Below are 16,673 nucleotides of genomic sequence, written 5' to 3'. Positions count from 1 at the left end.
TCACAGATGAGGTGGTATGCATTGCGACTTGGGCAGTTCCTTCTCTCCTCCAAATTTTGCTCTTGCCATCACTTTGATATAAGTGAATCTTCATCTCATCTGTCCACAAGACCTTTTTCCGGAACTGTTGTTGCTCTTTTAAGTACTTCTTAGCAAACTCTAACCTAGCCATCCTATTTTTGCAGCTAACCAGTGGTTTACATCTTGCAGTGTAGCCTCTGTATTTCTGTTCATGAAGTCTTCTGCAGACAGTGGTCATTGACAAGTCCACACCTGACTCCTGAAGAGTGTTTCTGATCTGACGGACAGGTTTTTGAGGATTTTACTTTATAATAGAGATAATTCTTCTGTCATCAACTGTGGAGTTCTTCCTTAGCCTGCCAGTCCCTTTGCGATTAGTAAGCCCACCAGTGCTCTCTTCTTAATGATGTTCCAAACAGTTGATTTTGGAAAGCCCAAGGTTTGGCTGATGTCTCTTAACAGTTTTATTCTTGTTTCTCAGTCTCATAGTGGTTTCTTTCATTGGCACAAGTTTGGTCATGTTGATAAACAGCAAAAAAGTTTTGAAAGGTGATGGAAAGACTGGAGGAAAGACTGGGTGCTGAGAGCTCTCTTATACCCGCATGAAGGAGGCAATTAAACACACCTGAGCAATTACAGACACTTGTGAAGCCATGTGTCCCAAACATTATGTGATGTTTTCTATTACAAATCTCAAATTTTCTATTACAACTCTCAAATGGAGTGTAGAGGCAAATAAATAAATGATGGGTCTTTGTCCAAAACATTATGGAGGACACTGTCAAAGTTCATCTCTTTAAAAGCAGACAGCAACACAATTGTTAAAGGTAAATCAAGGCAATCTTTAATCCATCATCAGCTGGGAGTGGCGGGAAGTACAAAGAGCACAATGTCGCTCGGTCTGTCCCCGGGTTCCACTCGCAGAATGAAGGAAAGTTAGTGCAATTATACATTTTTCTTATCAGTAAAACACTCCTACCAAGTCTGAATGGCATGATTGAAATATTCTATAGCCTTTCAGAAGATAGGAAAAGCTGGGTCCAAATCAAGCTCATCCAAATCAAGCTCATCTCAAACTTTCCTCCATATTGTGTCCATATAATTTACAAAGTCATTCAGACTTGGCACCGAGCCATTCTTTTCTTCTACTAGACCATGCGTTTGTAGAAGAATGACTCCATTTTGTAAACTATATTAGATTTGACTATTAGCTCTTACATAATAGAAACTGGGTTTGAGGTGTAACTTGGAGCTTTTCTATTTACTTTGGGGTTAATGTGCAGTACAAATATACCACCTGGTTAAGTTTTTGCTTCAGTGGACTTCCCTCCAATATGATTAACTGCTTTTTTTTTAGAAGTAAGCAAAAAGAAGTTTTGAGGTCCTGCCTTGGTTTTGCCAAAATTCAACTAGTGCCCTTCAAATCATGAAAATTTAAATGATTGAGTACTTCTAGCTTCTTGAAACTCTTGTCTAGCAACAATCTTTAGAATCTCAAAGCTAGATCTCGCATTTGCTGATCTCCAGACCTTCTTGAGCAAATTAAATTTAACTCGCTGTAGCTGTGGGATCTTCAGAATGTTCCCATAACTCTGCATGCAAAGTTGGGGTTGTGGTTCTCGGCCAACAGCCTACGTTGTATTCAGTCTGCTTGCTGCCATGACTCATCTAACATGTAACCTTCATGAAGAGACCTGGCTGGACATCCAGGGTCTCTGGTTCGGGAAAACCCGTATGTGACTGTAGACAAAAACATACGGGTTTTCCCAAACCAGAAACCCTGGATGTCCAGCCAGGTCCGCACACTCCTCAGAGCCCGCGATGCTGCCTTCAGGTCAGGTGACAGAGCTCTGTACAGGGCTGCTCGAGCCGACCTGAAAAGTGGTATTAAAAAGGCCAAGGCGGACCACAAGAGGAGCATAGAGTCCCACTTGTCCAGCAATAATACACGGGAGGTATGGCGGGGCATACAAGACATTACCAACTACAGAGGCTGTGCCACAAAGTCAGAAGACCTGAGTGCGCCGCTGGCAGAAAAGCTAAATTGCTTCGTCTCCCGCTTTGAAACATCACAACAGCAACACTCACCTGCTACAGCCCTGTTCCCACCCTCACCTGGCTCCTGTACTACCCCACTCACTGTCGGGGAACACGATGTCAGACGGGTGCTCCTGGCAGTGAAGAAGCCCAGATGGAGTCCCTGGTAAGGTGCTCATAGCGTGCGCCCACCAGCTCACTGCCCATCTTCACCAGAATTTCAATCTTTGGCCCAGGCAGTTAATCCTGCCTAAAATCAGCCACAATCGTCCCTGTGCCGAAGAAGTCTCCCATCACCAGCCTTAATGACTACCGTCCTGTCGCCCGCCCTTCGGTAATCACGAAGTGCTTCGAGAGATTGGTCCTCCAGCACATCAAGGACTATCTACCACCAGAACCCCCACCAATTCGCTTATCGCCAAAACAGATCCACAGAAGACGCCATCACCGTAGCTCTCCGCTCTGTGCTGAGCCATCTGGAACAGGGGCAGAGCTACGTCCGGATGCTCTTTGTGGATTTTAGTTCAGCCTTTAATACAATCATCCCGGACATCCTCATTGGTAAACTGGTCACTCGCGGCCTCCCCACTGTCACATGTGCCTGGATTAAGGATTTCCTCACAAACCGGCCCCAGACTGTGAGACTCGGCCCCCACCTCTCCTCCACTCGCAGGTTGAGTACCGGTTCCCCACAGGGCTGTGTGCTAAGTAATGTCTGTCTCTACACCTACGACTGTAGTCCGGCCCACACAACAATCAAATTTGCTGACGACACTACTGTGGTCGGACTTATTTCAAAGACGAGGCAGCCTACAGAGAGGAAGTCCTGAAGTTGACAACCTGGTGCTCAGAAAACAATCTGGCTCTGAACACCAGGAAAACAAAAGAGCTCATTGTCGACTTCAGGAGGCACAGCACCGACTTAGTCCCCCTACACATTAACGGCGAGTGTGTGGAGAGGGTCAACACCTTCCGGTTTCTCGGCGTCCATATCGCTGCTGACATCTCCTGGACGGACAACACGACGGCGGTCATCAAGAAGGCTCAGCAGCGGCTGCACTTCCTGAGGGTCCTCAGGAAGCACAACCTGGACTCTAACCTGCTGCTGACCTTCTACCGCTCGTCCATCGAGAGCCTGCTGACATACTGCATTACAGCATGTTATGGCAGCTGCACCATGGCAGACAGGGAGAGGCTTCAGAGGGTAACCAGGACAGCGCAGAGGATCATTGGTTGCCCTCTCCCCTCCCTGATGGACATCTACACCTCCCGCTGCCTTAGCAGGGCAAAGAAGATCACCAAAGACAGCTCCCATCCTGCGTTTGGACTGTTCGACCTGCTGCCCTCTGGAAGGCGCTATAGGTGCATCAAATCCAGGACAAACAGACTCAGGAATAGCTGCTTCCCGAGAATTATCTACCATAAATCAAATCCACACATGCAAATTGACTACACCGCCCAACACGGACTTCCATCTGTATATATGTATATATGTATGTAGCGCGTAGAATTTGTACCTATTCCCCCCCCCCCCCCCCCCCCCCCCCCCCCCATCTCCCTTCTGTTTTGTTTTTCTGTTTCTTGTTTTTTGTGTAAAATTGTATGTATGCACTGAGTACGAGCAGCTTTCAGTTTCACTGTACATGTATAGTGACAATAAATGGCATATCATATCATATCAAGTTAAACTGAGTCTTTGGAGAAGTCAAGCTAACGTATGACATGTTTGGGGGAGAATGGAGTATTAGACTCGTTGGGGAGGAATAGCTTGAGTCGATTTACGAAGCAATGTCGTTCACTGCTCTGGAGAATTGAGCAGAAGCTGCTAAATGCTATGTCAGCAGCCCTCAATTTTATTTCTGAATACCTTTTTCACATAATATGTCCTCAGAGCGATTTAAGAGCCATTGGGAAAAAATTCCTTCCAAATGAAATCAACAGTGGACGAATGGAACAGGTAAGTGTTAGAGCAAAATATTTATTAAATGTGTGGTTTGTGCCACCTTTTTGAGAATACAGGTACAAACATGTACAAACTGGCTTTTCCTCAGTGAACTGTTATGCCAAAATGTCTCTGAAATGGTCATTTTGTTAACCATACCAACAAATATCAAAAAAAATGTGTACTTGGATTTTTAGTATTTCATTACATTCTTAATAATGCACGGGGTTTATCATTATCCATAGCAAATTGAACGCTGCCTCATAAGTATAATGATATTGTATATTGTGTAATTATAATGCAACGTCTCTGACTTAAATAAACAAATTACTGGATGACATATGAAAAAGACTATGCGAGTTCTCCATCTACCATTTTAACCATTGCATGATGCAGTTCTAGAGGCATTCTGGACTATTTCAGCATTTAGTTGGTTTTCTTATGGGCCTCAAACTCTACCATGGATTGTCAAATTTTAAATAGTTTGCATTTCAAGCAACATTTAATATCTTCATTGTGATTTCAATTTGTTTGGAAAAAATCAGTCTAATTCAGAGGATCAAGTATGAGAACAAAAGGACAAGTAGGCCATTTAGCCTCTGCCTCTTTGGTCATTCAGAAGGATCATAACTTTTTTTACCTTCAGTGTTATTTTCCTGCATTAACCTTTTATCTCTTCATGTCTGAAATATCGAACAATCAAGGTGAATTGACCTACTTTATGATTGAGTTTCCTCAGCTATCTTGTGTAAGGAATTCCAAAGATCCCTATCCTACTTCCTACTCTGGTTAGGATAGCCATCTAATTCTGATTTAATTCTGATCTATTTTTAGACATGCCAGCCAGGATTAATATCAACTTCACATCTACCCTACTTGCTTTTGAAGACTTTGAATATTTGAATGAAATCATTTCTTATTCTTAATTCTTAATTCTGGATATAATCCCAGTTTGCTATTATCTCTTCTGTGACAAACCCACCATACTAGGAATTAGATCGGTAAATCCCTATACTCCCACTTTTAAAAGTATTAGCAAGGAAACTGTTCCTGTACATAGCATTTCAAAGGTTTCTGTGTCTGAGCTATATCTACTGTTATCCTCAAATATTCTTGCAATAAACATGCTCCTTATTGCTTGATGAGCCTGCATTTAATTTGTGATTTGTCTAAAGGACTCTCAATTTTCTTTTGAACGGCAACATCTCTCGCCTTCTCCTCCAACCCCACCGGCGATGAGATAGCTGCAACTTAATGAGTGCGGAAAATGGAAGCATGTAAGAACAGACTGCTCTTGCAGAATTAAGTCATCATAATGAATTTGTCACAAATGAGATTGGTTTACTTATTGGTTTTCAGTTGGAAGAAAAACATGTTAGTGCTTTTTTGTGTTGCTGAAAGCCTCTCATTTGCAAAAACTTGAAGCTTTATATGTAATATATGCACAATTCCATGAATTCTAATAGTGTATCATCTGTGAAGCTGAACTTGAACTGGCCAAATGATGCACAACAAAACTTAGCCAAACTGAATGCTCATTGTTTCTGCCAAGTACTTTTCTTTTATCAGCTATAGTGGTAATTGCAGCATGGTTGAAATTAAATTAAATCTGACTTTTTAATGAAAATTATTTTATACCACTGTGCACATAAATACTTGAGAATTACTGAACAAGATGAGAACTCAGTTATGGAAGGATGCAAGATCCTAAGATTTGGAAGCTTGTTTTGATATAGACTTACTTTTAAACAGCTGTTTATCAGAATACTTATTCACTGGTTCCCATATACTGCAAAATAAAAAGTTGCTGCCATTTTCAAACCATTTAACTGTACTTGCTGAGCAAGTGTTGAAAATAATTAAATTTTTAGAGAAATGTTGAGATATAATTTTAAATATATCAATAGTGCTTTTGTGGCGAAAGAGACCCTTTTATGACAGTAGACACAAAATGCTGGAGTAACTCAGCGGGACAGGCAGCATCTCTGGAGTGAAGGAATGGGTCAAGACCAAAGAGCTTAGAGCAGAGCAAGATGGGCTACTCCTGCGAAATACAATGGGCTGACGTGTAGTACGCTATGGAGGGGATCCTGCCCATTTTAGTAACCGGAGCCTACCTGACCCGACCCGACTCGCAGTGTAATCAATGTTTCGGGGCAACAGTTTGTGTGTGTGATATAGGGTTAGATTCATAATTCTGTCAGTTCATACTTCTTGTCAAGAATAAAATTTGACTCTGGTAATTGTCTTTTTTAATGTTTTTTAAATAATTTATTTTTAAATGGCTCACAAGCAGTGTTTGAGTTGATTTTGTAGTAACCGGAACCGACCCGACTCGCAGGGTAGTTGACATTGCAGTTTTTGTGTGTGATATAGGGTTAGATTCATAATTCTGTTAGTTCATAATTCTGTTAATTCTTGTTAAAGAATAAAATGTTTATAAACACACATACATGAATGTGATATAAATGTATATAATCATATAACACACACAATTATATTTCTTCTGATCCAATGATGAACTTTATTTCAGACTAGACAAGGGACATTAAATAAGAAGCATTGTAAACCTCCCCAGCAACTTCACACACATTAGGCCTTATCCCTCCCCCCCCCCCCCCCCCCCACACTACAATGTCTCCCCCCCCCCCTCCTTCGCCCCTCTCCCCCCTGCCCCACACTCCCTCTGCCCCGGGCCGCACTTCCCTCTCCCTGGGCCGCACACTCCCTCTCCCTGGGCCGCACACTCCCTCTCCCTGGGCCCCCCCCTCCTCTCCCCGGGCCGCACACTCCTCTCCCTGCTGCCCGGGGCCCCCCACACCCCTCTCCCCACTGCCCTGGGCCGCACACTCCCTCTCCCTGGGCCGCACACTCCCTCCCTCTCCCTGGGCCGCACACTCCCTCTCCCTGGGCCGCACACACTCCCTCTCCCCTGCCCCGGGCCCCACCCCCTCTCCCCACTGCCCTGGGCCGCACACTCCCTCTCCTCCTGCCCCGGGCCGCACACTCCCTCTCCCGCTGCCCTGGGCCCCACACTCCCTCTCCCCGCTGCCGCGGGCCGCACACTCCCCGCTGCCCCGGGCCCCACACCCCCTCTCCCCACTGCCCCGGGCCGCACACTCCCTCTCCCCGGGCCGCTCACTCCTTCTCCCCGCTGCGGAAACAAAGATCCGATCTTTGGCCGGAAGCAAGATGGCGGGGACTGGTCGCTAAAATGGGTCCTATAATCACCCATGAATCCGCCCATGAGCGTACTACACGTTTGCGTGAGAGTAACCCATCTTGCTCCGCTATAAGATCTTTGGTCAAGACCCTTCTTCAGACTGATGTCAGGGGAGTGGGCGGGACAGAGATAGAATGTAGTCGGAGCCAGTAAGACTGGTGGGAGAATTGGGAAGGGGGAGGGGATGGAGAGAGGAAGTGCAAGGGCTGTTTGAAGTTGCAGAAGTCAATGTTCATACAGCTGGGCTGTAAGCTATCCAAGAAATATGAGGTACTGTTCCTCCAATTTGCACTGGGCCTCACTGACAATGGAGGATGCCCAGGACAGAAAGGTCAGAATGAGAGGGGGAGTTAAAGTGCTGAGCAACCGGGAGATCCGGTTGGTTAAGGCAGACTGAGCTGAGGTGTTCAGCTAAACGATTGCCGAGCCTGCACTAAAGGGCCGGTCCCACGAGCATGCGACTGCATGCGGCAAGCGTGACCTAACGTGGTCGCTTGGGCTGTACAGCCTAGCGGGGCCGGTTCCACTTCGATCGCTGGAGCCGTGTGGAGTTGTGCGGAGCAGGTCCCGACATCACGCGGGGCTCCGGAAAACTGACACTGTCCAAAAATTCTGCGCGGCAACAGCCTGCCGGCCCGCAGCCGCATTGAGGCCATACGCACCGCCTCGTTGGGCGTGCGCAGTGTTTCGATGCCGTACGCAGCGTCTTGACGCCGTATGCCTAGCACGAACTTCCTGCAGACTTCGCTGGAACTTCACGTCTACTCGTACGGAATCACTCGACCTCCGCGCGGCCCCCGCTTCCGGTTTGGTCGCGCTTGCCGCATGCAGTCGCATGCTCGTGGGACAGGCCCTTTAGTCTCGCCGATGTACAGAAATTGACACCTGGAACAGCGGATACAGTAGATGAGGTTGGAGGAGGAGCAAGTGAACCTCTGCCTCACCTTAAAAGACTGACTGGGTCCTTGGATAGAGTCGAGGGGGGAGGTAAAGGAACAGGTGTTGCATCTCCTGCGGTTGCAAGGGAAAGTACCTGGGGAGGGGGTGGTTTGCGTGGGAAGGGACAAGTTGGTCAGGGAGCTGTTGACTGAACGGTCTCTGCGGAAAGCAGAAAGGGATGGAGATGGGAAGATGTGGCCAGTAGTGGGATCCTTTGGAGGTGGCGAAAGTGTTGGAGGATTATATGCTGTATGCGATGGCTGATGGGTTGGTAGCTGAGGATAAGGGGGACTCTGTCCTTGTTGCGAATGGGGGGGAGGGGAAGCAAGAGCGGAGCTGTGGGATACCGAGGAGACCCAAGTGAGAGCCTCATCTATAATGGAAGAGGGGAACCCCTGTTTCCTAAAGAATTAGACATCTCCGATGATTTAGTGTGGAAAACCTCATCCTGGGCGCAGATGTGGCGTTGACAGAGGAATTGGGAGTAGGGGGATAGTCTTTACAGGAAGCAGGGTGGGAAGAAGTGTCGTCTGGACAGCTATGGGAGTCGGTAGGTTTGTAGCAGATGTCAGTCAATAATCTGCCTCCTGTGATGGAGACCGTGAGATCCAGAAACAGTAGGGAGCTGTCAGAGATGATCCAAGTGAATTTGAGTGCAGGATGGAAATTAGTCATGAAGTTACTGAAGTCAGTGAGTTTTGCATGGGCGCAGGAGGCAGCACCAATGCAGTCGTCAATGTAGTGGAGGTAGAGTTCGGTGATAGGGCCAGTGTACGCCTGGAACGGTGATTGTTCGACGTACCCTAGAAAGAGGCAGGCATAGCTGGGGCCCATGCAAGTGCCCACAGCCACGGCTTGGATTTGGAGGAAGTCGGAGGAGTTGAAGGAGAAATTGTTGAAGGTAAGGACCAGCTCTGATAGGCAGAGGACATATTGGTAGGGGGAAATTGACTGGTTCTGCGGTCGAGGAAGAAACGGAGGGCTTTAAGACCTTGGTGGGGAATGGAGGTGTAGTGTGACTGGACATCCGGAAAACATTGAGACGAAGAGCGTGTGAGGTAGGTAGGGAGGGATTGGGCCAGGAAGGATAGGATAGAGTCGAGGTATGTGGAAATTAATTCTGAGGCACACGAGCAAGCAAAAACAATGGGTCTGCCTGGACAGTTCTGTTATGAATTTTTGGGAGAAGATAAAATCGGGCCATCCGAGGCAGGGGAATGATAAGGTTGGAAGCTTTAGAGGGCAGAGAGCCGGAAGTAATAAAATCGGAAATGGTGTGTGATATTAAGGTGTGATATCCTTCCACTTCCTCAAAATACAACTTCTCCTTCGACTCCTCCCACTTCCTCCAAACACACCATTTCTGATTTTATTACTTCAGACTGTCTGCCCTCTAAAGCCTCGAACCTTATCGTTCCCCAGCCCCGCATGGCCCAATTTTATGTTCTCCCAAAGTTACTCCAGCATTTTGTGTCTACCTTCAATTTAAACCAGCATCTGCAGTTGTTTCTTACACACTCTTATGGCAATACTCGTATTCCTACCACTATGTGGCATAATGTGCAATTTGTCTCCGTGGGCGTTTTCTTGCAACCATTAGCATTTTGGACCAAACATTGGTGAAATTGCATGATTCAGAAATGGATTAGATTGTCAGTGACATTTCAGGTTATTTTTCAAGAATCATACATTATCCCATTTCAGAGGTGGTGCAGTGGTTGTTTGTACTTAGCTGGACTGGAATAGTTTGCCCGTTCAGTTTTTTATTCTCCCCACATTTAAACTTCACTCAACTTTTTTAGGAAAACAAAACTATTCAACACTAGAGACAACAATTCACTTAGGGATTACATCTTCATCCACCATAGTCATGAACGTGAAGGATTACAAAACCAGTGCCTAATTTCTGACATTATTGATATGCTTGAAGCAAATGATGTACCAAGATTCGATCAGTTAAATGTTTGCTTGATGTCTTGTATAGGATGCAGTCAAGTTGGATATGTTAATGATGTAGCTACATGCTCGAAATAGGTGTACAGCACAGAACAAACCTATTGGCCATCCATGCTACCCATCAAGTACCCATCTATACAGGTACACAACCTTTTATCCGAAAGCCTTGGGACCAGATACTTCTCGGATTTCGGAATTTTTCGGATTTCGGAATGGAAGATTTTTAGCGTAGATTAGGTAGGTAGCACGGGCGGCTTGAAAAGTCTGGAGTGGCTGCCTCCTCCCCGTGCTTAAATGTTAGTCGGTTAGTTTGGAGGGATTTTATGTGGTGGGGGGGGGGGGGGGTGAAGGGGGAAACTTTAATTCTTAGTCCCCTACCTGGTCGGAGAGGCGGGGAGCGGGCAATGCCTTACCGGGTCGCCGTGCAGTAAGCTCCGGAGCGCTGTGGACGCCGACGCCCAACATCGTGGAGCTGGGGCTGCGGTGTCTCCCCGGTCTCTGGGGAGGAGGCAGCCGCTACAGTAATACAGACCTGGGTTGGCCGTGGGTCGTTTCGGGTCAAGTTTGGCCCCAAACGCGAGCTTTGGTGTGCAGACGACATCCTGGAAAAAATGTCCGATTTTCGGAGCTTTTCGGTTTCCGGAACTCCGGATAAAAGGTTGTGCTCCTGTACTAATCTCATTTTCTAGCATTTGGTCCATTGTCATGTTCTGGATTGTTTTTCCAGTTGTATGCTGTGTGTTGTTAGCAGGCCAACTGATTTTTGTCTCCCATATTTGTACAACGTAAGTTCTGACCATATGTACAGACAAATCCATGTTGCTGAAGCAGTTGCGGTTTTGTGAAAATGTGATTTGTAGTCTCATTTTGTTTGTGGGATCGCTATGGCGATAGCATCTTGAGGAGAAAGGACAAGTTGTGCTCCCATGTGGGAAGGTGGACTTGGATACTTTTTTATCTGATGTGCAGTTGTTGGTGCTGGCAGAAATGTGCCCAACTGAGATCAATGGAAAAAACATGTAGAATAGAACTGTAGCAGGCTTGTGTAAACTGAAGTCAAACAGGCCAAAACATCAAAGTGATGTTGGTGATGCACTGAATAGGGAACCAGATTTAATCCATCACAGATTCAAGTCAGTTAATTGTCATATACACCAAAGTGCAATGACATTCTTTGTTCATGTGGAGCTTACAGACTAAATAGCAATGAAGATAGATAAAACAATGAATGTAACGACAAATGCAAAACAGCAGAATAATGCCAAATTGTTGTGCAGTCTGAGGTAGTGTGAAAAGAAAATTGAAATACAACAATGGAATATGTCTGAGGTACAGTTAAGAGGAAGAGTTCATGGCAGCACCTCGAGGAAAGGTGTATGAAAGAGATGATTGGTTCAGGAATCTGATCGGGGAAGAAGCTATTCTTAAGTCTGGTCACTGAGATTTCAAGCTGTTCTATCTTCTGGAAGCTCGAAGTGAGAAAAGGGAATGGCCAGTTTGGCAGTCATCTTTGACAGTTCTTCTAGCCTTCCTGATGTGGTGCACTGTGAAGATGGACAAAATGGAAGAAAGTAAAGAAACCTGTATTCACCACTCTCTGCAGGTTCAGCTAGTCAAGAGCAGAGTAGTTGCATACCATAGTAAGATACATCCCATCAAAATTATTTCTATAGCGCGTCTATAGAAGTTGGAAAGAGTCATTGTGGACGTGCCAAATTTTCTGGGATGTGCTTTCTGAATTACCATGAAGTGACCAGTAAGGTTGCTGGCATAGTGAATGCCTAGGAAATTGAACTTTAACTATTGTTAACGGATCTCGCTGCATTTTGTTTTAACAATAAAAAAAATTCAGGTATTTACACTTTAAATTGATTTCATTATTTGTAACCACTGTAGTATTACATAGTTATGTTTAAGTTGCTTTCAGGATGCTTTCAATGAATTCAGAACATAACGCATTTTTCTTTCTTCAATGCGAACAGAATAATTGGAGGTCACTTGCAGTTAGTTGAGAATATTCTGGGTCAACTGCCTGCCAATGTGCAATGTCTCTCTTAACATCGAATAAACATACAGTGCCCTCCATAATGTTTGGGACAAAGACCCATCATTTACTTATTTCCCTCTGTACCCCACAATTTTGGATTTGTAATAGAAAAAAAATCACATGTGGTTAAAGTGCACATTGTCAGATTTTATTAAAGACTATTTTTATACATTTTGGTTTCACCATGTAGAAATTACAGCTGTGATTTTTCATAGTCTCCCCCATTTCAGGGCACCATAATGTTTGGGACACATGGCTTCACAGATCTTTGTAATTGCTTAGGTGTGTTTAAATGCCTCCTTAATGCAGCTAAAAGGCAGCTCTCAGCATGTTGTCTTCCCTACATCCTCTCCCATCACCTTTGCAAACTTTTATTGCTGCTTATCAACATGAGGACCAATGTTGTACCAATGAAATGCAAAGAAGCCATTATGAGACTGAGAAACAAGAATAAAACTGTTAGAGACATCGGCCAAACCTCAGGCTTACCAAAATCAACTGTTTGAAACATCAATAAGAAGAAAGCGCACTGGTGAGCTTGTTAATAGCAAATGGACTGGCAGGCCAAGGAAGATCTCCACAGCTGATGACAGAAGAATTCTCTCTATAATAAAGAAAAATCCCCAAACACCTGTCTGACAGGTCAGAAACATTCTTAAGTTGGGTGTGGATTTATCAATGACCACTGTCCGCAGAACATTTCATGAACAGAAATACAGAGGCTACACTGTAAGATGCAAACCACTGGTTGGCCGCAACAGCAACCACAGTTCTGGAAAAAGATCTTGTGGGCAGATGAGATGAAGATTAACTTATGTCAGAATAATGGCAAGAGCAAAGTATCGAGGAGAAGAGGAACTGCCCAAGATCCAAAGCATATCACCTCATCTGTGAAACACGGTGGTGGGGATGTTATGGCCTGGGCATGTATGGCTGCTGAAGGTACTTGCTCACTTATCATTGATACAACTGCTGATGGTAGTAGCATAATGAATTCTGAAGTGTACAGACACATTTTGTCTGCTCAAGTTCAAACAAATGCCTCAAAGCTCATTGGCCGGCGGTTCATTGTACAGCAAGACAGTGATCCCAAACATACTGCTAAAGCGACAAAGAAGTTTTTCAAAGCTAAAAAATTGTCAATTCTTGAGTGGCCAAGTCAATCACCCAATCTGAACCCAATTGAGTATGACTTTTATATGAAGACAAAAGTGAAGGGGATTAGCCTCAAACAAGCAGAAGATGAAGATGGCTGCAATACAGGCCTGGGAGAGGATCACCAGAGAAGGCACCCAGCAACTGGTGATGTCCATGAATCGCAAACTTCAAGCATGCAAAGGATGTGCAACAAAATACTAAACATGACTACTTTCATTTACATTACTTCGCTGTGTCCCAAACAATATGGTGCCCTGAAATAGAGGGGGGGGGGATTTGTGATTTTTACTGTTACAAATCGCAAATTGTGGAGTACAGAGATAAATAAATAAACGAATGATCTTTGTCCCCAACATTATGGAGGGCACTGTGAGTGGGAGAAATTAGAAAGGGTGTAATTCTATCTGAGAATGTTGATCTTTTTTAAAATTACCACTTCAAAATTGGAATTTATAAAGGCTATTTTCTAAATTGTTTGAAAAATTAAAGGTGGTCTGAATTCTACCTCCTGTTGGATTGCCCATGTTCAATTTCAACAATGGTAGTGTTATGCATCAGTTTCTTTTTTAAGTTTCACACTACACTTGGGAACATTGATTTTAGCAGCTTTTGAAGAAAAAACCTAAAAGCAATTCCTCAATAGATGATAAAGAAAATTATGAATTATCTGAGTGCGCTACAACATCGTTCATCAGCACAAACTAAGGTTTAATTTTGGCCCATTATATTGTGTGTTCAGCTTCATTTTGTTTTTGAACCCTATTTCAATTATCTTGTTTATTTTCAAAAAAGCATGCATCTAGTTCTTCTTCCATCAAGAATGTTGAATCGGGCTTCTATTAATGTTTGTTGAAAGTACATCCTGTCTTGACTTTTTTTCCACTAGCCCTTCATTCTCTTTTGGTTAAGTAATGCACTTGAAATGGCCAACTATGTACAGGAAACATTACAAGGCATTTCTATTAAATAATATAATATCAGTGTCAAGCAGATGAGGTAGTAACTAAATGCATTAGTGAATGATAAAACAGAGCTTACAGATAATATAATATGAAATAAACTGCTGAATAATATTCAAAAGTATTCAACCATTAGAGCAGCATCTGTAAAGTGACAGGCTATTCAGAGCTAATCTAAGTTAGGAAACAAGTATGTGTTAAATTTCAGAATGCGGAAGGATGGAGCCAAATTTTCGATTTTGTTTACAGCACGAGTAAGCTGTGTATACCAACACCTTTACATTATTTAATATTGCCAACAGGTTTTCTATGAAAATGATTCCATTTATTTTACTTTAAATTCAGAAAAATATTGATTTTATTTTGACATTTTGGAATAAATACTGTTTTCTGCTAGTGTAATTTTGCATTGTTCTGAGATGGAGAGCAGAAGATTTCGTAAGTCCTCATCCATGCCTTTTTAATATAATGAATTAACAGGCTTTCATTGAAGAGGAGAAACTGAAGAATTATAAAACTTAAAATATGGCATACCCTAGATCTGTGCATGCATCCTAATTTTCTGAAGAGCAGTCTATAAATATTATGGATCCATTAGTTTTGATCGTTTAAGATGCAAATATTTGGAGCAGTCCCAGCAGATTTGAAAGGTAACAATGTATCTTCAAAGATTATTGGCCTGCTAATGAGAAGAGGATTTGCCAGTGAATGATGACGGGCTTTCTCTATGGTCTTATTGCTGCAGAAAATGCCATGTGTTGTACAGTTTTCTCAACTCAGTGGGCCAGCTGTACGTTATGACCACATAACGTACTTTATGTCTGCCCTCTGCTCAAATTCGGGTTTTTGCCGTGGCCAATTTGTGAACTTTGCACTGTGCTCGTCAATGAATGGATTCATAACTTAGGGTGGTCGTGAGATGGATAGTAGGATCGTTGTTTACGAAAGAAAAACATGCAAAACATCAGGTAAACGGCTGCAGTCAGTAGTTAAGCAGTATGAACAAAATACTGTGGGCAACCAGGATGTGATTAATCAGGGCCATCATTATTTTATGAAGGAAAACAAGCCAATGCCAATCTGTGTTAAGATGTATTGCATATAACAGATAATAAGAGGAGGACAGTGGATGGACAATCTAGATTTAAAAATGACATTTGTTAAGCTTGTGCATACACGAATTTTACCTAAAATGAAGGTTTAATTGTAAGGGGCAATGCATGTGTATGGCTGGATTTTACATGAATCAGTTTGTTCTTAGAGTCACCAGCTATCTGCCATCATTGTTCAGCTTCCATGCAAGCACATTGAGGTACAGGTGCACAACCTTTTATCCGAAATTCCAAATAACGAAAAGCTCCGAATAGCGGACATTTTTTCGGTCCTTGAAGAAAGGTCCTTGAAGACGTTCACCGAGGGCGGCCCGCAGAGGTGACAGCGGAACCTCCGGTCGGTCCTCGAAGGAAGGGGAACTAAATCCCCATTCATTAAAGAGAAGGTGAGGGTATATTGCGCGGGAGGGTTAATAATTGACAATCTGCTGCTGCCTGCCTGCTGAGTTAAAAAGTTCCCACGGTAGACTCAGGATACACAGTGTATCATGAGTCTTGCGTGGGAACTTTTTAACTCAGCGGGCACGCAGCAGCAGATTGTCGTTCCCTTTAGTTTCACCCCACCTACACCCCTCTGCTTTCCAGCCATGTGTGTGATCCCTTCCCTCCCCTCTCCAGCTGCCCGCCCATTGCACCGGCGCGGGGGCTTTGCACTGTCTTCACGTCGGCGATGCCAGCAGGCCAGTGCCAGTCACCGGAGACGTCAGGACCAACGGGACACTGACCCCCAGGCCCACTGCAAGCACGGAGATCCCAGAGACCCACAGCCAGCAGCAGCCCAGCCCCGTTCCAACTCCAGAGGAACGCGCTCCCCGTAGGGACAGAAGCTGATTGTGTGCAAGGTACGTCTTGTTCTTGGGGTTGCAGATGAGGGGGCGCAGCTCGGGCTGTGACGTCTCCGGCCACCCCCCTGTACAGGAACTGAGACTGGGAACTGTACCGCCCTTGCAGGAGAGTGGGGTTGTTTGCAGTTGCGGAGGGAGGGGGCAAGGGCAGTACAGTTCCCAGTCTCAGCTCCTGTCCAGGGGGGTGGCCTGAGACGTCAGGACCAACGGGACACCGACTGCAAGCACGGAGATCTCAGAGACTCCTAGCCAGCAGCAACTCTAGCCCAGCCCCGCTCCAACTCCAGAGGAACCCGGGTTGCGGATGAGGGGGCGCAGCTCGGGCTGTGGGCGAACTGCCACTTGTCGCTGAAGCGGCCCATCGGGTGGCGAGTTCCTGTTGGTCCTGAAGTCTCCGGCCACCCCCTTGGACAGGAGCTGAGAGACGTCAGGAC

General features: G+C 44.8%; 1 protein-coding gene across 2 annotated transcripts in view; it reads left to right on the top strand.

The window, feature by feature from the left end:
• The window catches only part of tdrd3 (tudor domain containing 3), an 84,976-nt gene that overhangs the window by 11,732 nt on the left and 56,571 nt on the right, over positions 1 to 16,673 (top strand). For both annotated transcript variants that reach the window (XM_055637389.1, XM_055637390.1), the window contains exon 3: positions 3,950 to 4,015. In XM_055637389.1, coding sequence (XP_055493364.1) covers positions 3,950 to 4,015 — 66 coding nt within the window. The remainder of the gene's footprint in view (positions 1 to 3,949; positions 4,016 to 16,673) is intronic.

The sequence above is a fragment of the Leucoraja erinacea genome, chromosome 6 (assembly GCF_028641065.1).
Source record: "Leucoraja erinacea ecotype New England chromosome 6, Leri_hhj_1, whole genome shotgun sequence".
Lineage (NCBI taxonomy): Eukaryota > Metazoa > Chordata > Chondrichthyes > Rajiformes > Rajidae > Leucoraja > Leucoraja erinaceus.
This window is presented reverse-complemented; position numbering and strand designations above follow the sequence as displayed.